This window comes from Zootoca vivipara, chromosome 11, assembly GCF_963506605.1.
Source record: "Zootoca vivipara chromosome 11, rZooViv1.1, whole genome shotgun sequence".
In the NCBI taxonomy this organism is placed as follows: Eukaryota; Metazoa; Chordata; class Lepidosauria; order Squamata; family Lacertidae; genus Zootoca; species Zootoca vivipara.
This window is the reverse complement of record NC_083286.1, coordinates 26,830,777-26,853,502: the sequence shown is the minus strand read 5'-3', so window position 1 is coordinate 26,853,502 and position 22,726 is coordinate 26,830,777. Positions and strand designations below refer to the sequence as shown.

The following is a 22,726-nucleotide window of genomic DNA, read 5'->3' as shown; positions in this document are numbered from 1 at the left end:
TTCAGGCATGTCCAGGTAACTATTGTCTCTTCCAACCCACAGGTGGTGTTTACTTAATATTATATGTGTATTATTCCATAACAATGAAGCTGAATGACTAAAGCTGTTGCTAAGCTAACAATAGTAGGAATATGTTTCCGCCCGACCCCCGGAATTATAATCAATTTCCCCCCTTTTAATGTTTTAGAAAACAATTATTTTCAGTTATGGGGTTTGGAGTTAATTGACTGAGTTAAACTTCAACCCTAAACATTCTTACCTGGGAGTACGTCCCACTCAACTCAGTAGAATGTTGAAGCTGAAACTTTCTATAAGATATCTCTCCTCCAGGAAATGATTTCTTCCATGGTGCTGAAGGTTGAAATGGGAAGGCTTGTAATGGCAGGCTTGAGTATGCCCATTTATGTATTATGAACCAACCCTGTCCAAGTTGGGATATAGCTTATCATGTACTCTACTAATCATCACTACCACTGCTCTTTCACTCAAATCACACCTGGCAATGTGTGGCAACTAGGAGGACAAGGCATCTATTGAAATGGCATCATTTTCTGTGCTCTCTGCACAGTTCCACCACCATCCTTAGCAGCGGGAAAGCTCTCTTGTTTAAGGAAAGGCAGCAGGGAAGAAAACCCTCTGTTGCCACCTCTTACAATCATAGAACTGTAGAGATGGAAGGGATCCCACTTTCTGTAATGCAGTACAGTCATACCTCGGGTTACAGACGCATCAGGTTGCGCATTTTCAGGCTGCGCACCACGCCAAACCCGGAAGTACCGGAATGGGTTACTTCCGGGTTTCGGTGCTCGCACATGCGCAGAAACACTAAATCGTGCTTTGCGCATGCAGCACCAAATCGCAACCCGCGCATGTGCAGACGTGGTGCTGTGGGTTGTGAACACTGCCGGTTGCAAACATGCCTCCCGCATGGATCACATTCACAACCCGAGCGTCCACTGTATACCAGAAGGAACATCTCCCTCCCCCCCCAAAACACCTTCAGCCCGGACACTGAGGTCCAGCTCTGAGCGCCTTCTGAGGATTTCCTCACTGCAAGAAGTGAGGCTACAAGGAACCAGGCAGAGGGCCTTCTCGGTAGTGGCCTCCCATCAGATGCCAAGGAAATAAACAACCACCTGACTTTTAAAAGATATCTGAAGGCAGCCCTGTTTAGGGAAGTTAATGTTTGATGCTATATCCTGTTTTTAATGTTCTGTTACCGTAGGAGCTGCCCAGAGTGGCTGGGTGTATAAGTAATAAATTATTATTATTACTTTGTTGTTGATGATGATGATGCAGGAATCTGAACTAAATCCATGACTAAATCTGTTTAAAAACCTCCCATGAAGGAAAGCCCACAACCTCCTGAGGGAGTCCGTTCTACTGTCGAACAGCTCCTACCGTCAGAAAGTACTTCCTGATGTTTAGTCAGAATCTCCCTTCTTGTAACTTGAATCCATTGGTTCAGGTCTTACCTTTGGAGCAGGAGAAAATAAGCTTGCTCCATCTTCCATGTGGCAGACCTTTGGATATTTGAATATGGCTATCATATCTCTTATAAATGTTATGGCCCTGCCCTCCTTCAAAAATGACTCGTTTTAATTTTTCCCTCCCTACACCAAGTTATGGGAAATGCCCATTTTCCTACGGGCCAAATAGCTTCATGAAACTTGGAGGCTTTAGATGTGTTTTTTTGATAGCTAGCTCCAGAGCACGGGCAGAGCGAAAACACAAAGTTCTTCAGTGACAATTTGGCTATTTCCTCTAATTGTCTTTGTGGTGATGACCTTGACACCACATGGTACTTCTCCCATCACTAGCTGTCATTTGCCTGAATCTTTGAGTGCAGGTTGATTATGCACTTTGGGTGTTTAGCAAATAGGACTGGTTAGGGAGTTGATGGCCTGAACTAGGAACCACATTACTTTTATGCTGGGCCATAGTTCATGGTCTGTGTACAACACTCTTGGGCCCCATTTCAGACATAGTAGGCATATTCAATCTGGGGCATTGCCCCAAAGTCTGACAGGCAGTAATAGGCCTCTGGATTGGTCAGGTTTGGTATAAATAGTAGGAGCCTGATCTTCTCCTGCCTCTTGATCAACACAGTAATACCTTTTGCTTGCTACTCTTTAGGCTCCTACTTCCAGCTCAAGACTCTAATCTCTAGGCAGTGTTCGAAATTAGCCAGGTGCCAGGCACATTTTGCACCTGCTTTTCAACTGCTTCTGACCAAGTGAAGGTGCCAGGGTGGCACCTAACATCTTCACCATCTGGGGATCATTGGATCTGGACTGTTTTCACACACCAGTACCCCATCCTGTAGAATTCTATAAGTTATATTTATTCTGCACAATGAGAATGAATTTCTGGAACTAAAATGGTTTTTCTGTGCAGCCTGAGCAGGAGCAGTCACCATTAAGCAAGAGAGGTCAGAATAGGCCATTATATATATATGTGGACTGTCCCAGGATCAAGTGACTTTTCTTCTTTAACTTCTCAAAGCTCTTAAGCTAGCTCAGGGTTGCCATCTGAACTCACCAGATGTTTAACTGAGAATCAATCACAGTCAGTCTGTTAGGGCGCCAACAGGTTGGCGCGTTGAAGGCAGCAGTCAGATGCAGAGGGAGCCGAGGTCCACAGTCCAGGTCAGGAGAAGCCAAAGTCAGGAGCAGCCTGATTCTGGAACCAGCTGAAGTCAGATATCAGTACCAGGGGTCAAGAGAAGCCGAAGTCAGGAACACTGGAATTAGGAACAGGACGAGCAAGGACAACCTTGCGCTTCAGCACAGCAGTTGCAAGTGCAGGAGAAGGGAGCAGCCATCCTTCCTTAAGTAGCTGGCTCATCACCATGCCTCTTACGAGCTGCAGCTGCCTCCAATTGTTCCCTCCTTTTCTTAGCTCTACACTCTACAGCTGTGAAGGGAGGAGGGGAGGGGGCCTGCTGGCTCCTCTCCTCACAAGGGCTGATTCTGCCTCGACTCCTTCCTCCTCCTGTTCTGGTCTTCCCTCTTGCCTATCTGATTCTTCCTCTTCTGAGGAGTGCTGCCACCAGTCTTCTCCAGGTATGAATTACTCTTTCCCCCCAGACTCTTCCGTGGCGCAACCCTGACACAGTCCATCATTTGACAAATGAGACTTTAGAGCTGTCTTGCGCAAAAATGCAACTAGACATTCCATTTTGGTGCCTTCAACCTTGGTGTAAGGAACCATTTGGCACCTAGCTTATATATCTAAGTTTATAATACTGTCCCTAGGAAGCTAAGGTAGAGAGAAACTCTCCAGGTCTAGATTCAGGTGTGACTTATGGCTTCCCTACCTATAGTTTGAAGATTCACTGCGAAGCATTTTTTATTCTTTACTACAGCTATTTTAATATTCTATAGTGGTGCTCTGATTTTATCATGAAAATATCCACACTGTGGTTTGGTTCCTGCTGTGTTTTTGAAATCTGAAATTTCTCTCTTCCTTTTTCAGTAGAGACAGATTTATTCAGTGCACCAGGCAGTTCACAATTATTGTATTATAAACTGGGTGTGCCTCTGGTCAAACATGCTACAATCTCTCCCAAGTTCTGTTTAGCTATGAATCATACAGTTATTACTGGTTACCGGGCAACTCTTTTCATATTTGTTTCCAAGCCCAACATATGTATTCACATGGTTCATCAGTGGCAAAACGTTGCTTGTTTATGAACTCAGTGGTAAAAAGGCTTTATTTTTTAATGGCTGCTTGATAAATATTTGAAAGGAAAATAGCAAAGCAAACAACATCAAGCATTCCGTAGAGTTGCAATGAAGAAAGATATCACTGCAGCACTAGATGTATACAATGTAAATGTTATTGCCTCTCCTTGCAGTCTTTGTGACAGATTAAATTCCCCTTGGCCACACTCTTGCCATTTCATCCTAAGGGTTTTATTACACGTGGTGCTGCAAAACTAAATTGTGATCATTCTCAGTTTAAATAAAAAGCTCCCTCTAGTTTCATGTTCAGTTTCAAACCTGCTCTCTTTATAGTCCAGTTGAAGAACTGATACATAATCAATATAGCTGCTGATCCCATCAAACCATCCTCCTGTGAGTCTTTACAGATGTGTGCAAGAGATTGTTATGTAGACCGCCCAGGGCCAGCTCTAGGTAGAGCCCCAGTGGCGCAGTGCACCAGGGCGCCTGGCTGGTAGGTGGGGCACTGCGTGGCAAAGCCGCACGGAAACCATGCTGCGCCCTGCAAGGGCGGGGGCGCCGGAGCGATCTCCGCCCCTCAGCGCCAGGGCGCCCGACCTGCTTGAGACTGCCCTGAGACCGCCACACACATAGAGGGGAAGGTTTATCCTTTCTCCCCTAGTCATGACTGGGATTAAAATTGTCTTCCTCCATGCCTTAGCCTATTATATTGTTTTCCCTGAGGATCTCATCTCCAGTCTAAAGTTTGCCACCTCATCTCCAGTCGAAAGTTTGCCATGAGCTGATGTTCTCTTTCCATGATTACTGCTTTGATCTCAACTCCTCACTGGCTCTCTCTCTCTCTCTCTCTCTCTCTCTCTCTCTCTCTCTCTCTCTCTCTCTCTCTCTCTTTACTTCACACTTGCCTATGGTCCCTCTGATGTTTATTTGCTGCTCTGGAACCACAGGGCTGTTTCTCACCCACTTGGGGACTGACAATTTGCTTCCCCAAGTCCTGAAATCCAGTTGCCTCAAATCTGGCAGTTTGAGTAGGGTAGGTATGGGACTTGCTTATAAGGCAAGGGTGGTGGCAGCCTCTTTCAGATGCATGTTTACTCCATGACAATAATGAATGTGACTAATTTTAAAGAGGCTTGGAACAGATACTTGTCTTGTATCCAGGAGAAAGAAGACTCTGCACAAGTAACTTGATTATGTGAAGGTGGCTTACTGTAGAATGAAAGTATGACCTCATTGCCTAGCATTTACGTGTTGGGAAAATATAGGTGGATAATATAGTCAAATTACAGAGTGAAAGCGTTTTGGCATGCCATTCAGAATCTATTGAAGTTGAGTCTGTTACTGAAGACATGTACTTAACAATAGAATATCTGCTTGCCACATTTTATGCAATGAGAGTGCAAAAGAAAATGGTTTTTCGAATTTGGTAAAACAGAAAATTTAAATAAGGGACCTGTTCCATGTGGCTCCTATGTAAATGTAAAACTCTTAGTTCAGACTTGCCAGAGCCTACAACCACTTATGTCAAATGATAGCTCAGTTGGTAGAGCATGAGCGCCATGTTAGGTAAAAGATTCTGGCACTGCTGGGGTTTGGACTGGATGATCCTTGTGGTTCCTTCCAACTTTACAGTTCTGTAATTCTGAGTTTTAATGTTTTCTTTGGGCCAGCTCTGGAAAGCTTGGATTAAGATGGGATTGTTAGCCTGGTTTTTTCCAATAAATAATTTTGACAGCATAATGACTCTTAAAGAGATAATTATAAGCACAAATACATCTTTGGTTTCAGTACATCATTAACCTTCATATTGAAGAAAGGTGGGATAGAAGGTTAATAGCTCTAACATTAATTGGTTTTGTAAGCAGCCTGTAATATTTGCTGTTCTGTGCCCTTTCATTTCTCCTGTGTCCTTGTATTTTTCTTAAGTCTAGCAATGTTAGTTTGCCCCTATTAAGAGATTATCAAAACGTAATCCACCCTTGAACAACTCTCTTAGTATTACCAATTTCATTTCATTCTATTGGTTATCTGTAACCCACTTTTCATTCCAGAAGGAAACCAAACATGGCTAATAAAAAACATCTGTGTCTGATATAAGCACTCCAGGTTATTCTGACTGTATTCAAGCATCTACTTGTTTATAGCACGTTTCCCCCCCCCCCAAACCTTTGCACTTCAGTCCTACTGCTAATGAATGAGTATGTTACATCTTGTTTAATCTTGTAATGAGTCTATGGAATTTTGGTTATTTGTGTATTTAAACACAGCTCCCCATTCATTATATGCTCTGTGCAATTTGTGGAAAAAAGGATCAGCATTCACACCCATCACTGAACATCCAAGTTCAATGAGAGCTTTGGGATACAGATTTGCAACTTGCTGTATTGGGATGGAATTCTAAAAAATATAAAATAGTTAACTCCCATTGGTGGCCAATTAATTCACATCCTTCTTTTTTTGCACATTGTAGGCTCAGTCTTCTTCCACGGTTTCCTCAAAGACACCCACTATGAAGCCTTCTGAAACAAAGGTATGTCTTCTGAAAAAGGACAAGCAAGTGTCCATTTCTACCAGTCTGATTCTGTGCTACTTTTACAGCAGCTGTTATTATAAGAAATTGCTATGTGATCTTTTCCCATCTCTGAGCACTTATAAGTGAGTGCAAGTTGCTGACTGACCCAAGAAGTAGGGTTTAACAGAAGAGTTTAAACCAGGCATCCCCAAACTGCAGCCCTCCTAATGTTTTGGCCTACAACTCCCATGATCCCTAGCTAAGAGGACCAGTGGTCAGGGATGATGGGAATTGTAGTCCAAAACATTTGGAGGGCCAAAGTTTGGGGATGCCTGGTTTAAACACTACTGGTGTACTATCAGTGTTAACGCCCATCAAAATGGTTTATATGAGCAAGTAATAAATGTTAACAGTGCTTAAGAACTGTTGTGGAGAACAATTCTGTTGTTTCATGTCTCAGGTGAAATTATATGTCTCCATCGGCTCATATGTGCATAACTGATAGGCAATTTTTATTCCTTTGCAACTAATAGTGTTTAGTCATATATGCAACTCCCTAGACAACATTCCTCCTTTCGAGAGAGGATAGTAGTGAGTTGAAATTGTCATTGCTTAAGGGGGAGGAAACTTTCCCAGGCAGGTCAGTAATTGACCATGTAAAATTTCATGTTCTGTTTTACCTCCTTATCCCCATAACCTTGATTCCTAAGTTTCTCATTTTTTGACTTAATGAAATCCTACAGCAGGCTAACTACATAAAAACAAGTCTGTCTCATTCTGCCTGTTATGTAATCAGTCCCATTGTTGCAGAATTCAACCAGGCTCAAATACTGCCTCTACCAGCACACAGAACAAAATGGTATCTGAAGAAGTGTGCATGCACACGAAAGCTCATACCAATGACAAACTTGCCGTCGTTGGTCTCTAAGGTGCTACTGGAAGGAATTTTTTATTTTGTTTCGACTACGGCAGACCAACACGGCTACCTAACTGTAACTAGCACACAAAACAATTCACAATAAAATAAAATCTTGTTAAAAACTTTTAAAGGTTTTTAAAATACTGTATCCAATGGCTTCAGTCAATTTTTAAAGTAATGAACAAATAACTGAGAGACATCAACTGATACATAGTGTGGACTGGGGTGGGGAACCTGAGACCCAGGGCCTCCAGCTCTCTCTGTCTGAAGCTTAAGACTCTCTCCAGGCTACACCTGCCATGGGTGTTTTTGCCTGACTGGAATATGTCCAGAGCTGTGATAGCACCCTTTGCTTGCCTGGATGAGAGAGATGCAGGGCCGTCTTGAGCAGATCGTGCGCCCTGGTGCTGAGGGGCGGAGATCGCTCCACCGCCCGCCCTGCCCTCGCAGGATGCAATTGGTTTCCGCGCGGCAAAGCCGCCCGCCGCCCTCCTTGCCAGGCCGGCGCCCAGCTTACCAGCCCCCCGCCAGGGTGCACTGCGCCACCGGGGGGGGGGGGTATGTAGAGCCGGCCCTGGAGAGATGTATGTAGAAAACTTGTGTGCGGTTGGAATATAGCTTACTGCACCAAAGTAAGAATCACATTACTAGATCTATCTGGCTTTGCCTTTGGCTGCACCCTCCACTGGCATGCGATCCCTAAAAGCTTCTGTACAAGGGGATGTGGCCCTCCAGCTGAAAAAGGTCCCCTACTCCTGGTCTAGAGTATTTAGCTTCTATTCACTTGCTTACTTGGCAGTTGTAAATCGTGTTTCTGTTAAGGCAGTTACTTGTCAATGTAAGCCAAACTCTTGAGAAAGCTGTTCTTGCGCTCTGGTGTTCACCTTCATGGGATTGGCACTCAAGTGCTCATATAAATAGGCAAAGTGGGCATCCTATTTATAGATTCAAATGACTACTAGAAGCACTTGGCACGTTCCTTACCTTATTAGAGAGGGCGCCAAAAACCCAGCTCTATATGCAGAGCCTGTTTTTGCACACAATTAAGATCAGACTAGAAATGGTCTGCTCTTCTCTTGTGAACAAAATAAAGGATCAATCTTCCTCTTTTCTATGTGTGAATTGTACCTGTGTGATACCTTTGCTTTGTAGAAGTTGCTTAATGTAGCAAGAAGAGGAGTCACAGAGGAATAATAGAGGTTCTTGAGTCAAGCCTTCCAAGCACCTATTAATAATCATTTCTGCAAAATTTAAATCACCCAGATCTCTGTCTTTCATACCTCCAAAACTTGTTGAAACAAAACATGTGGTGTGCCTTTTCCTCATATTCCTTTTGCCTTGATCTACCTGATGGGGAGTTGCCTTACTAAAGAGCAAGACTTTAGATTAGGAGGTTATCAATGCTTGTTGGAGAAGAAATGGTTGAAAATCATTCTTAACTTCTCTAGCTTCTTTGATTGCAGGAAGAAAGAGCATTAATTCTTTTGCTTCCCTGCTGCTGTTTCAGTAATTGCTTTTCTGCCTAACCCAGAAGTGGGTCTCTTTTACAGTGAAGTGGTACATAAATGGCATGAAGAAAATGTATAGGAAGCTGCCATTTGCTATTATCAAACAGCAGCTCCCCATGCCATAAAACCACTTTGAAAACAAACTGAAGGGAAACTTATTGATATGGCATAGTGGTCTCCTTTTCAAAAGGAAAAAAAGTCATTGATCCCACTGGGAATCCTCAAGCCCCTTGGGTGTACCTAAAAGAGATCTCTTAATCTGAGCCACCATATATATATATATATATATATATATATATATATATATATATATATATACACACACACACACACACACACACACACACATACATACACATACACACACACACACACACACACACACACACACACACACACAGAGTGGTACCTTGGGTTGCGGACCCAATCTGTTCCAGGGTGCCGTTCGCACCCCGAAAAGTCTGCAACCTGAGCAGCAATTTCACGCATGCGCGAAAGCACGCTTCTGCACATGGGCACAGCAGAACCCAGAAGTAAACACTTCCGGGTCTGCCGCATTCGCAACCCGAAAAAACGCAACCCGGGGTATTACTGTGTGTGTGTGTGAGTGAGTGCACACACACACACACACTCATTCATTCAGGTCTATTTCCCATTTTTATCCTAATGGCTCAGGCACATATAATTGTGAGCAGATTTTGTGTTAAAACGGGACCCTTTCTGTCCTCAGACTGCAAGTACCACTGACCTATTCCCAGTCCTACTCTTCTTCTGTCTTTCCCACTCAACCCATTTCTTTTCTCCATGAACTGGAACCTTTCTGAATTTTAAATTGGACTTTCATCCACAATTATATTGACAGTCTCTTAGCATTACACAACACAACAAGGGCTGGAAAAAGAATAGACTCTGTTTCCAGGACAGCTACATTGGATAAAGCAAGGGAATCTCTCCCATCCTCTTCAAATGGGTGCAATGCCCACATGGCCTCTGGTAGTGAAGAAAGAGTACCCCCCCCCACTCCACCCCACTCCCTCTGCTCCTGTAGCTTTAAGGTGGGGTTTTGCTGGTTGGCTAAGAAGTGAAGCCCATTAGTGCAACTGAGTTCAGAAAGAGGCAGCTTAAAAGAAAAGAGAATGAGGATGGGAAGCGACAAAAAGAAGCTGCAAGTCCAGCTGAAGGATCATCTATTGAATATCTTTTCACAGCTCAGCTCTTGCAATGCATAATATTACATAAAACCATCAGTGAGCATATGCCCTGTTCTCTAACCCAGAAGTCCTGTTTAGTTTCCTGGAACATAGTCTCTTTCTAGTAAGTGTGCAGAGCATTGCAACCTAGTAATAACTCTAGCCAGTGATGCAGCATAAACACTGCAGGAAAGGCTATGCTCAATTAAGTTCCATTGTTTTCCTATCTTGCTTTGATGCATTTTATGGCTTTAAACCTGTGCAGAATAGTAAACTGGAAAATACATTCTTCTAATTGGTACCCAAGTTCAGTGTTACTTTTAATGCAAGCACAACACTTACTTGACCTTCACAACTGTTGATTATTGTTAATTTTTTGGATGCCGGTTACCTGAATGTTCTGGGGGGAAAGATTGTCGGGGAGAGGTGAACAGAGGCATAGCCCTGCCATGTGTTTCCATACCCTTCCAAGATAAGTCTCTCTCTAGGTCAGTGTGACCTTTGAAGAATATGGCGAAAGCTGCATAGGAAGTTGCTTTATACTGACTCAGACAATTAGTCCATCTAGCTCAGTATTGTCAACACAGATCAGCAGAAGCTCTCCAGGGTTTTAGGCAGGAGTCTCTCCCAACCCTACTTGCAGATGCCAGGAGCTGAACCTGGGAATTTTTGTATGGCAAGGCTGTGTCCTACCAATAAGCCTTTCACCAAAGGGGAAAGTTTTCACCATTGCAAGGAATACACGAGCACATATGGTGTTCAGACATGCACCTGCTAATTCCTGTAACATGCACCTGTGTTGGAAACGAGGGTGGAACACATGTCAGCATGGTAGCTCTTGTTACTGGAAATTTAGTGCTTAAAAATTCAACCATTCATAAAATAAAACACTTCCTCAGAAAGCCTTTAAAAAGGAAAGGCAATTTTCTTTTCAGTGCTTTATGCTCTAAAACGGCCTCCCCCTCTTTTTGAAACACATTTCCTTGGCATGCCTTACACAATTTCTGTAAGCACCCTGAGTTTGTGCTCTCAATATTAGGCTTCTTCAAGCCAGCAGCAGGCCAGTGGAGTGGAATCCCACAAAAGGAAACGAAACAAGAAGCAGGTGAAAAGAGATTGGTTTTTGTGTGTACGTTTGGAAATAACACCAGCTACACCAGCAGCATGTGCGCATTCATCAGTCTTGAACTAATAAACTTCATTTTACGTCTGTCTTTAGTTGCATATAGTCTCGCTGCAATCTTTTCCAAAGTATACAGTCCGCCATGGAAATAAACCACCAAACGTAATTTCATTTGTGTCCTTGTTCTTGTGGTGTGACAGTATGCAAACTACTAGCTAGAGGTGTGTGGTGGCTAATATCCATGTAGTGGTTGAACTGCACTATTGGAGAAATATATGGATACAGCTATAGCAGACTGGTTTGGGCTACAAGACAAACAGAAAACCTAGGATTTCCTGGTCTTTGTGTTTATAATGGAGGTCTTGCATACTTATACTGTTTGGCTTGTGTGTGTGTGTGTGTGTGTGTGTGTGTGTGTGTGTATAGGCACTAGAGAAATGCTTCAAGACAAATTGTAGCATGATGGCTAATGCAGAGTAAAACATGTAACACTTGAGTTGAAGTAAGCAATTTAAAGCTGTGTTGCTTGTGTTCCTTGAGAGCTTTAAAAAGCTCTTGTTGGTTCAATGATAGTAAAGCTGCTCCTGAGGTCTCACTTGCTATAAATTCTTTCTGCTGACTGGGAATTCTCTCCCCTCTCTTTCCATTCTAATCCACCATTTAAATTGCTCTCCCCACATAATTCCTCAACACTTGGATTTTTTAATTCCTTAACTGTCTGCTTGTTTTTATGCTCTGCTTCATTTCATTCTGCTAGCTTCACGGTTAGTAAGCAATCTTGTGCCACACAAGAGTCAAGAATTCATTGGTCAATTAAAATACGGCTTGCAAAAAAGCCTCATGGGAGTCAGTTGTTTTTTAAAACTCCTTAGCTATCAGTTCAAAATATTGCAATCCCTATCAGTAACAGCTCTCAGGGGTTTGTTCCACTGTAGCCAATGAATGTTCCTGAGGAGGAATGTCCATTTCATCAACTTCTGTTCATGCTGTTTCTGCTTGTAAATATTGTTGCATTCTAAGGAATATCAATTTATTTTTAATGTAACAATAGGCTTTTTCATTTGACGTTGTTCATATTGTAGGCAGCCCAAAAAGCCAAAGCAGAAGCTGAAAAAGCAGCCCAGTTAGCTAAGGTAAGGTAACATACATTTATATATCTCAAAAGCATTTATGTATGTGATGAAGCTCACTTCTTTGACTAATCATTATTTGTTTTAAACAAAACTTATGGGTTTCATAATCTATAAGGTTTCATTCAGAGCCTTCTGAATGTGTTATCAGTCTATTAGATTGCTTCCAAAAGGTTGTTGTAATACCTATTCTGCAACTTACAATAACTTTGAAAAAGAAAATAGTGGCTTTCTGACAGTAGCAGCTCACACAGTTGACTGTCCCTACCCTTTCCCCATTTCTGCACAGTGTCAAAGGAAGGCAGCCTGAAATAATTTGCACTGAAATCAGTGGAGATTACACTTGGTTCCTAGATGCATTTTAATAAGAGTAAATGAGCTCTTAGGAAAAAGCAGGATACGAAACAGGAGGAATAAATAGCTTCCATTATGCACTTAATCTGGTATAAACAAAAATGGTTTGTAAACTATGTATCAATAAATGAGTTTGCATTAGCACAGTGGCTGTTAGTTTTTGGGAACATTGCCTGTACAAATGCATGTCCACACGGATGTCAACAAGGGGGGAAGACAGCAGCACCAGGAGAGCAAATGATGCAAAGACCCTCCCCGCACTCGGGGAATGAAGTTAGAATACAAGTCCCATAGCTACTGGGTACAAAATGAGTTGCACAGTATCACTTAAAACCATGACGAAAGCTGCACATATCACTTCTGTCTAGAAATAATGAGACAGAGGAAGCCCATCCTATGATTCCTTTGAGTGTATTTTGATCCTTCAGGAAGACTTGTCAGATGAAGGAGAGGTGGGCTGTAAGTCAGTGCAGAGTCAGTGGAAGGCTTGTTTGCAGGGGCTGTGCCCATCCCGAATGCATTCAGATTTTGACGTTCAGAGGGGGTGTTTACTTCACCAAGCACCCCTAATTTTAATGCAGTTGTGCTCATAGACATGTGATACAAATACAACTTGGATTTTTGGACAACGTTCAAGCTTGTATTGTTCTGTCACAGCGAAAATACTTTCGACTATTACTTTCTTCATTGTGCAGACTAGTTTGTTTACATTTTATCTGTAACTGTTTGTTTACATTTAATTGTGAGATAAATTTGATCAATTAATTTGCTATCTCTGTTCACACAGCCAGATGATTCTCAGTCTAAACGTTCACCAGAAGAGAAGCAAAAAGAGCCTGGAGGGGTAATTTTTATTTTACTTGCTAGGAGATATAATTCTTTACAATGCAAATTTATGTAAGGGCATTCATCTTTTTTATGTGCGTACATGTAGGCAAAAAGCCAAAGCAAACCTTCTGTAGTGGAACCTAAGCAACCAAGTACTGGAAAAGTACCCTCTGGTCAGATTGACAAGACAACAACACAGCTGACATCCAAAGAAGAACCAAAGGTAAAATATAAGCAGAAAAACCTTCTTCAGAAAGCTTTTGAGTAGCACTCCTAAGGTTAGGTATCTAAAGTGTTTGCCCCAAAGGATGGGACGAAATTGAATAAAACCCAACTTTTATTGGACCAATGCAAGGCTTAATACCATTTTATCAACATAAATAAGTTGAATAAATGATCTGCATTTTTCCTGCTTTTTTCTAGTTATACAGTGGTACCTCGACTTACAAATAACTCTACTCACGAATGTTTCTACTTACGAACGGAGCTCCGTCTGCCATCTTGGATGCGGTTTAGATAGGATTTTTTCAACTTACGAATTTTTAGATAGGGTTGCTTCGACTTACGAATTTTTTCTCCCAATGCATTCCTATGGAATTCGACTTACAATTTTTTTCGACTTATGAATGTGCGTTCGGAACACATTAAATTCATAAGTCAAGGTACCACTGTAAATTAATATATTGTAATACATAAATACACCTGTATGTTTTTGTTTTTCTTTGCAGTAAAATAATTACAGAACATTAATATAGTTCCCTGTAAGAGTTGAATAAAATGTGATTTCTTATAGATATTTTTTTTCCTGCAAGGCTGACTTCGTAATGTCTGGCTATATGTGTGCTTTCCCAGGTTCAGCTTTCCAGCTGTCATGTCATTAAAACTATTTTTGTGTAGGTTGTAGTTGGGCAGCCTTAAAATATTAATGGCAAAGTTTCACCTGGACCTCTCTAATCTTTCTCCACTTAAGGCTAAACCTGATGACAAGTCATTGGCCACCAAGGCAGCTGTTGCAGCTGCTGGCACAGCTGGCGCAGTAGCAGCTGCAGGCTTGACTGCTGCAGCTGCAGAGGTAAGTTTAGTGTTTGGCATTAATTGGATGCAAATGTAATCCTATGCTTAGTTCTCAGAAATGCCTTCTTATTTGCAGACTAAAGAAGGCAAATTGCCAGCCCCAGTCCCAGCTGCTGCAGAAAGTAAACCAGCTGAAAAGGTAAGCAACAGTTCATTTGCTGTCTAGTTAGATCAGTGATGGCCAGACTTGGCCCTCCAGCTGTTTGGGGACTACAGTTCCCATCATCCCTGACCACTGGTCCTGTTAGCTAGGGATGATGGGAGTTGTAGTCCCAAAACAGCTGGAGGGCCAAGTTTGGCCATCACTGAGTTAGATCATTTCACAGAATCATAGAGTTGGGAGGGACCACGAGTGTCATCTAGCCCAACCCCTTGCAATGCAGGAATATTTTTTCCTGAATTTGGGAGCGAAATCTATAAGTTATCTGAAGTGCCATGTACTTCATAAAAATATTTTTTTCTCTAGTCTGACATAGATGCTGCCTTAGATGATTTAATTGATACCCTTGGAGGCCCTGAAGAAAACGAGCCACCTACTCCTGAATATACTGGACCAACAGTTTCGGTATAAGATCTCTTGTATTTAAAGAGCCTTATTTATGACGCCTGTGCTTGTGAGCTTATTTGTTTGGGTAGCAGTAGCCTTTTTTGTATATGAATTTGTACTTCAAATCATCGGTGAACTTGATCTGAATTGTACATTATAGGATTAGACAGATTCATGGAGGACAAGGCTACAAGTGGCTATTAGCCACTGCTATTTTTCTAGAAAAAGAGGTGCTGGAGCTCACCATGAACTTCTCTCTTGTTCTCCTAGAATAGTAATGGCACCCACCTGAGAGGTGCTGGAACTGAGCTCCGGTGAGCTCTGGCTGGGGGGGAAAAAGCCCCATTATGTCTTATGTTCAACCTCCACCGTTGGGGAGGCAGGGGATGCCTATGAATGAACAACAGCTCTGAGCTTATCCATAGCAGGGAACTGCGGTTTGTTCTAAAGTGAAAGCAGAAGCTCTCTTCCTCTCCTTCTCTCACACATGGGAAAGTGGTGAAGGAGGCGCATACAAGCCTGAGGCTCAGGCTGTCTTATTCAAAAACATCTAAAACACAGTTTAGAATGGATGGATGGTTGCCTAGACTGGACCTCTCCATTTCTTTTCCTGTTGTTGAGGATTTTGTTATCTTCATCCTCACCATAAACTGGGCTCGAAGCCTAGATTGTCACTGGATCTCTCCATTTTCCAACTTCTAAATTTAGAAAAATAAATAATCTGTTTGGAAAAACAGCAAGACGTTGTAGAAGTCCTTTAGGCAATTTTTTTTAAAAGCACCTGAATTGAGGGAACCCAGTTAGGGCCAAACTTGAAAACACAGATTTGGATTTAACATGCAATTGTTTTTGTTTGAAATACATCTAGCAAAGCTGGTGTGGGACCTGATAATTTTCCAGATTGGGTATAGAGGGGAAGTATAACTCTTTCTTCCCATGGAAGAGGGAATGTGTGAGCTTGAGGCTCCTGTAATCTTGTTCATGGTAATCTAAACCAGTCACCCCCATCCTTGTGCTTTCCAGATGTTTTGGATTATAATTCTCATCATCCTCAACCAGCAATGCCAATGGTCAGGCATGATTGGGAGTTGTAATCCAAAACTTCTAGAGAGCACCAGCTTGGGGAAAGCTGATCTAAATTATGGTTCACTGTTTTGAACCTGCATGATTTATATTTTTAACCATGTTTTTGAATAATTTGTTGTTGTTTTGCAGCAACTAGTAAGTTTAGGTGGTTAACAAATATTTGAATGTTATTGCTCTCTGTTTTTTGTAGTAAATTATAATCTTATATGAATGAATTGTATATATTTATACATTAGTCATTGATTTAAAGAGTCAACAATATTTTTTGCATGATGCAGGACCCAATGTCTTCCTTATATATAGAAGAGCTGGGTAAACGGGAGAGCACAATTCCTCCAGAGTACAGAAAACTTCTAGAGGTAAGTAGTAAAACCAAAATTGTGCCTTGGATGCCTCCTCTACTGCACATTAGTTGCAGTACTCATTCACAAAATTTTGTTTTTCAGGGTAAAGGAGATGGCAAAGCAGTTCCCCTGCCAGTGGCGGTAGGAGAATCTCTGGTATGGCTTTTTTATTTGGCACAAAGTGTGAAAATGGAAAATTTATTACTGGTTTTTGAAGATGCTTTTTAGTGCTTTATAAACTTTGCATTGTTATCAGTGGGATGGATGGTGGCTTTACTCAGAGTAGACCTGTTAACAGACTAAACTTAGCCATGTTAATTAATTTCATTGGGTCAATTCTGAGAAAAACCTAGCCGAATATCACCCTAAATTACTTATGCTTTATTCCCATTGAAATCAGTTAGTAGTAATGACCTACATGTGACAATGAGACTGGATACCTCCAACACCTTGTGTGCTGTGCTGTTGCACTTGAGTAGTTTTGGTATTGTTGATATAAAAAGGTTTAGCTACAACTGTGCTGGCTTAATTGGCTTCTAGTATACAGTGGTGGTCCATGAACGGCCAATGCTAGAACCTCTTCATTCGATTTATGTTGAAGTCAGTAGCTAGACTCTAGAAATTGATAGATGTTGCATGCAAGAGATATTTACGCTAGTTGATTCACCACAGCATGTAGTGGTCCCTGAATCAAGGGATCAATATCTGGATCCAGATCATACTCTGCTATTTGTCCATTTCTGATGTAGAATGCCACAGGGCAGAATTGCAAACAACTGACCAAAGGAGTAATTCAGAATAGTTTGTAATTCTGCAGTTCCCTTAGCAGATTGTGGGTTGCAGACACAAATCATCTGCAAAATCCTCCTATATATGCAGTCTCCCCATCAAGACGTAATAGATTGTCAGCTCTTGACCCGAGATGGCAACCTGTTTTTCTAAAAACTCCAGGGCATAAATATACTTATGTAGGGAGAGTGATTCTCATTCATGTGTCTGTTCTTCTGCCCCCTTTACCTTTCTGCTGCTACTTCAGGACTGGGAAAAGAAGCCACTGTAACTTCCACAGAGTTGCTAGAGTAAGAGGTGGTGTCTTTTAGCTCAGGATTTGACAATCCTACAGCACAGCTCTGCATCCATAAATGTGCAAATGCCCGCAAACTGTAAGCTGCTGTTGGGCAACTGGTTAAAAGCGTAACCCAGTTTGTGTTTTCATTTAGCCAACAATGACAGATGATGACCTTGCAGATGCTCTGTCATCTGATTTTACTTGCAGTGCTGTAACATCTGCTGGAGAGAAGAAAGACATGCCAAAAGAGGTACTGCTTTTGCTATCTTTTTGAAAGGGCCTCTTAAAATCTGACTTAAAGTCTGAATCCTGTGAAAAACTCAACACATTTAAATTGTTTCCTGTTTTAAAAGAAGCCTGCAGAAGAAGGTGAACTCCTACAAGCACAGTCTGCAAGTTTGATCAGCAGTTCAGCTCCTCCTAAAGAAAAGAAAGCCAGAATGGAAGAGGTATAAATTAAGTACTCTGATCCCCTACCCCACTGAAATAACCACACAGAACCTGCTATCCTAAAATAGTATTACAATGTTAGAGAGAGAGAGAAAGGGTGATCATGCAAAGACTCCCTGGGCTGCACATAAATTATATATGCTCAAACTGTAATATAAGAGACAGTGCTAAATCTTGTTTAATCAAAATGTATTTAAGCTTTTGAAGACTGGGCTGCAACCTATTGGAGGAAGCTACATTTCTATTAAGAAACCACCTGCCTGCACCCCCATTCTTTACTTCAGCATCTTCCTTTGTCCAATTGCCAAGGTGCCTTTAAAATCTGGGGGATGATGACGGTGTGTTTATGCATAAGATTCCAGGTGTGCACACTCCTGTGGACTGGAAAGAGTTGTGGATTTAAAAGTTTCACCTTTTTATGAATCAATTACTCATTCTGAAATAACTTCAGTTTGGCTGCTATTGTGAAATTTCTTGGAACAGTACAGATTAGAAGCTTTTTGAACGTTTGGGTATGCAACCTGAATCTGTAGTAAAAAGGTTCCAAACTAAAATATACTGCGAACATAAAATATAACCCTCATTGTGGACATAAGTAGCCTTTTAAACGGATGTGACTATTAGGGATTCAAAATGTTGCCTATATTGGCTGTTTGAGTCAGGATGTTATTTAACTTCCTTTGTTGCTCTAAGACAGGCATCCCCAAACTGTGGCCCTCCAGATGTTTTGGCCTACAACTCCCATGATCCCTAGCAAACAGGACCAGTGGTCGGGGAAGATGGGAAATGTAGTCCAAAACATCTGGAGGGCCGAAGTTTGGGGATGCCTGCTCTAAGAAGTTATTATTCCTTTCTGACAAATGAACGCTCCCTTGCTTTTCCTGGCTCCTGGACTGGCTTCTGTTTTTATTTTCTGCTTGAGTAAGGTATCATTATGTACGGTATAGCCTTTCCATTGCCTACTGATATTGAGGCTATTGGATGAGCTTAATGCTATATTATTTGTTTTGAAATACTGTTATCCTGCCTTCAAAGGTTAAAACGCCCCTTGGTTTGCAGAAGCCAAACAACAAAATACATTTTATTTCTCATATATGCATTAAAAAAGCCACATTCACCTGCTGCCTCCAGATATTGGAGATTATTAAGCATTAAGTAGCTGGAAATAACACCCAGTCATTTTATTTACAGCAGTCCAACAACCTATAGGTGATTTAGGTAAATGGGAATTTATATCAATGAGCTTTCTCCATAAAGTGTCATTTTCTTTGTCTGAGTTCACTGCTGTCGGACGACAAATAAAATACTTGGATCAAGTTTCAAGAACCAGAGATGTATTTAGTAGTGGCAAAATGCACATCCTCAGCCGTTCTGGTTCACTTACAATTTAGCCTCCGCTACAGAAAAGCTAGATTCCTACAGATATGGTGCTTGAAGTGGCATGGCATGTTGCCCAATAGCTGAAGAATACACAGTTTACCCTCCTACACTGCAATGTTTTAGATAGAGTGTCTAGATTACAGTATGCTGCTGTTTAAGGATGCCAGATTCATCAGTGTACTGCCGTAATTGGAATCCTAATAATCTCAGTATGTATTGCATCTATCATGAGACAAATGCTGTTTTTGTAGCTCATGGTCATTTTATCACTTTGCGACGCAGGCAGCCCTTAGTGACAGTGCCTTGGATGCTCTTGTGGATACGCTTGGCATGCCAGAGCCGGAGCCGGAAGTAGACCTTAGCTCCATTGTGGAAGTGGAAGAGGTATTATTTACACTGCAAAATCTTGCAAAACAAGCCAGAAAAAATGCTGCTTTGTCTGCTGCTAGCAGAAACCTTTGAAAGCGCTTTGAATTCTATGGTAGTAGTAGCTACGTAGTGGCCTGCTTCTCTGCTGAACTACAATGTAGCTTCATCAATGTGGGAATGACTGGGAAGACTTCTGTTAACAAGCAATTTTGCAGTATGACCTTTTTTAAAAAACAAAAACATTCCCAAGGCTGCAATCTTGCGCACATCTAATTGGGAATGAGCACAGTTGGGCAAGGCAAGACTTGCTCCTGAGTAAATATAATAGGATTGGGTTGCAAGTGAATGAATTGCTGTACAGTGTATAAATAATTAGTACATGATTGATACCACTTAATGTCTTGACATGTATGTAGACATGCATAAATTGTGGATGACCCTGGGGGTCCCTTCCATTGCTACAATTCTAGGATTCTGTGCCCCATTGACTTCCAGGAGTTAAATGCATAATGAAAATGTTGCTTGTGATAGTAATTCAGCTGAAAATGGTTAATTTTGGCTGGATTACGTTCTTCAGATGTGTAGCAAAAGCAACAGGAAATATGCAAAAAGGGCTATAAAGGAATACTTTAATTTACAGAAATTGCCCAATGCATTTTTTGTTTTGCCTAGTTCTTTCTTCAAGCTTTTATAGTTCCTATAAAAGAAACAAGAGTTCGTTGTTAGTTAATCTTGAGAAACAGAGCTGACAGGGCTAGAAATACATTGGGCCACTTCAGATAATATGTATTTTTTAATAGTACCTTCAGGATCCTCCACCTCTGCCCCTGAATAAATGCTACAAATACAGTACCTTTAACAGTTCTTTTGCACCTGTAATAGGTATGCATGCTACTTTATTTAGTTTAGGAAAAAGAAAAAAATAGAGATTCAAAAATTATGAGTTGCATGCAGGAGAAATGGGGGTTGGAGGAAGCAGAAATATGCCAAATATGAAGGGGGGAGGGTGTATGCATAGAAATATGTTTAAAATTTAACACATTTCTATGGCACAATCACCCTGTCTTCCAGCTTGCTTGCAAAAGATCCAGCAATGCATTTCAAGTGTTGACATGTCGTGATTCTTTCTATTCAGCCAAAGGCCAAAGAAAGGAAGGAGAAGAAACCCGGTGAACGCGATGATACAATCCCTCCAGAGTACAGATTAAAACCAGCCTTGGTAAAGTTCTCATCTCTACTTTTCATTGCATATTCTATAAAATCCAAAATTTTACCATACTGAGCCCATGTGAAGAAAAATCGAGAAAGGACAGCTCTTTCAGCACTCTGTACCCCCTGCTGTATCCCAGCGGCAGCAAGCTAGAACTAGAAAGCCCCCTCCTCCAATTATTTAAATGTATCTTCTGTTGTCCACCTGCAGATCAGAGTATTGCAAGCGAATGCTTTTGAAGACAGTGTAGAAACTGCAGCCTAGTGCAGAATCTCACGTTGACTAGGTTGACTGGGACCAGATAGTCTGAACGCATAATACTGCTTCTATCTCAGTTAATTCAGTTATCAGTTAGTTTCTGATATCAATTCACAGTGCTGATTTCTACAGCCTTCTACAGGTTAGGACCCTAATACCTTAGGGCAGGGGTCGGCAGCCTAAGGCCCATGGGCCGGAAGCAGCCCACGGAGGCCGTTTGACCGCCCCATGAGCAGCGGCGTCGCTAGCCTTCTGGCTGCCCGGGGCGGGAAACCCAAAGGCACCCTGCCGGGGGGCGCAACATCATGACACACACATCACGAGGCATGACACATGCACACGCAGGAGGCCTACAACGCGCCGCAGCAGCAAACCCCACGAGCAAGCCCTGGAGTGAGGCACTCTCGCTCACATCGGGGCTTAAGTCCTTGATGGTGGCGGTGGCCGTCGGAGGTGGTCAGCCCCGTCCAGCCCTGTCCAGCCTGCTGCCCCCCACCCAGCCTGCCGCCTGGGGCAACATGCCCCAACCGCCCCCATCTTAATATGCCACTGCCCACGAGCCGCCCCCAAACTGAGCCGCCCGCTTGGCAAGTCCCCGCGTGCTGCGCTAAAACGGCGCAGTGCCGTGCATGGACTCTCTTCAGTGACCCTGGAAATCGCTTCTGTGCATGCCCAGATGCTGGAAATCACATCTGCGCATGTCCACGGCACCAGAAATCGCTTCTGTGCATGCCCAGGCGCTGAAAATCGCTTCTGCGCAGGCACAATTTTTGGCATCTGGGCATGTGCAGAAGCGATTTCCGGTGTGACGGACATGTGCAGACACGATTTCTGGCATCACGCTGCTCCGGTCCGGCCTATGGAGGATCTGCATGGGAGTGATCTGGCCCATGCCCAGCAAGCCTTGCCAACCCCTGCCTCAGGGCAAAGATTTTAAGTCCACAGCTCCCTTGACCAACTACATTCTTTCTGCAGCACCCCTGTGGGGCTCAGGAGCCCAGTTATGTCACCCTTTGCCTGCAGAGCTGGCAGCCTCTTACCCTTGTGCAAAAGCGCCGCTCTAGTTACAGACTTTTCGAGGTGTGACCGGCAACCCGGAACAGATTTGAGTCCGTAACTAGAGGTACCACTGTATTGGAACATTTAAAGAAATAAAAAAACTATGTAGAGTATCTTAAAGTTTGTTCAGTGTAACAATAATTCTGCCTGTTTATTTTTAGGATAAAGATGGGAAGCCCTTGTTGCCACAGCCTGAAGAAAAACCAAAGGTTCTTAAGCGTTTCTATTAGATTTACTTTCCTTCACCTGCATTGTAAATAAATGATAAAGCTGAAATTTTACATATTATTTTTTGTGATTTCATAATGCTCGAGATGTTTTAGAAGGAAGCATAGTAATCTTTTAAAAGGCAGTTTTTAACACAGATGGTTTACTTAATATTTGGGATCAGTGCAAAATGAATATTTGAATTCAGAGGCACATTTTCTGTTGTATTTGGATTAATCTTTTGCTATTTTAGCATTGTGCCACAAATGCCTATTGTTCAATTACTGAAGACAATTCAGCCAATTATCTTTGTCTCAGTGTTTAAACACTTACTTTGCTTTATGGCGGGAGTATCCAATGCAGTGTCCTCCAGATGTTGTTAGACTACAACTCCCATCATCCTTTGCCATTGGCTATGCTGGC

General features: G+C 42.1%; 1 protein-coding gene across 10 annotated transcripts in view; it reads left to right on the top strand.

The window, feature by feature from the left end:
* CAST (calpastatin) overlaps positions 1-22,726 on the top strand; it is a 62,054-nt gene that overhangs the window by 22,450 nt on the left and 16,878 nt on the right. For 5 of the 10 annotated variants that reach the window (XM_060280184.1, XM_060280181.1, XM_035100171.2 and 2 more), the window contains 15 exons: positions 6,157-6,216; positions 10,855-10,920; positions 12,021-12,071; positions 13,210-13,266; positions 13,357-13,473; positions 14,221-14,322; positions 14,401-14,463; positions 14,791-14,889; positions 16,236-16,316; positions 16,404-16,457; positions 17,522-17,620; positions 17,724-17,819; positions 19,483-19,584; positions 20,705-20,788; positions 22,258-22,305. In XM_060280184.1, the coding sequence (XP_060136167.1) occupies positions 6,157-6,216; positions 10,855-10,920; positions 12,021-12,071; positions 13,210-13,266; positions 13,357-13,473; positions 14,221-14,322; positions 14,401-14,463; positions 14,791-14,889; positions 16,236-16,316; positions 16,404-16,457; positions 17,522-17,620; positions 17,724-17,819; positions 19,483-19,584; positions 20,705-20,788; positions 22,258-22,305 (1,179 nt within the window). The remainder of the gene's footprint in view (positions 1-6,156; positions 6,217-10,854; positions 10,921-12,020; positions 12,072-13,209; positions 13,267-13,356; positions 13,474-14,220; positions 14,323-14,400; positions 14,464-14,790; positions 14,890-16,235; positions 16,317-16,403; positions 16,458-17,521; positions 17,621-17,723; positions 17,820-19,482; positions 19,585-20,704; positions 20,789-22,257; positions 22,306-22,726) is intronic. The other 5 variants (XM_060280183.1, XM_060280180.1, XM_060280186.1 and 2 more) reach the window with 3 other exon arrangements.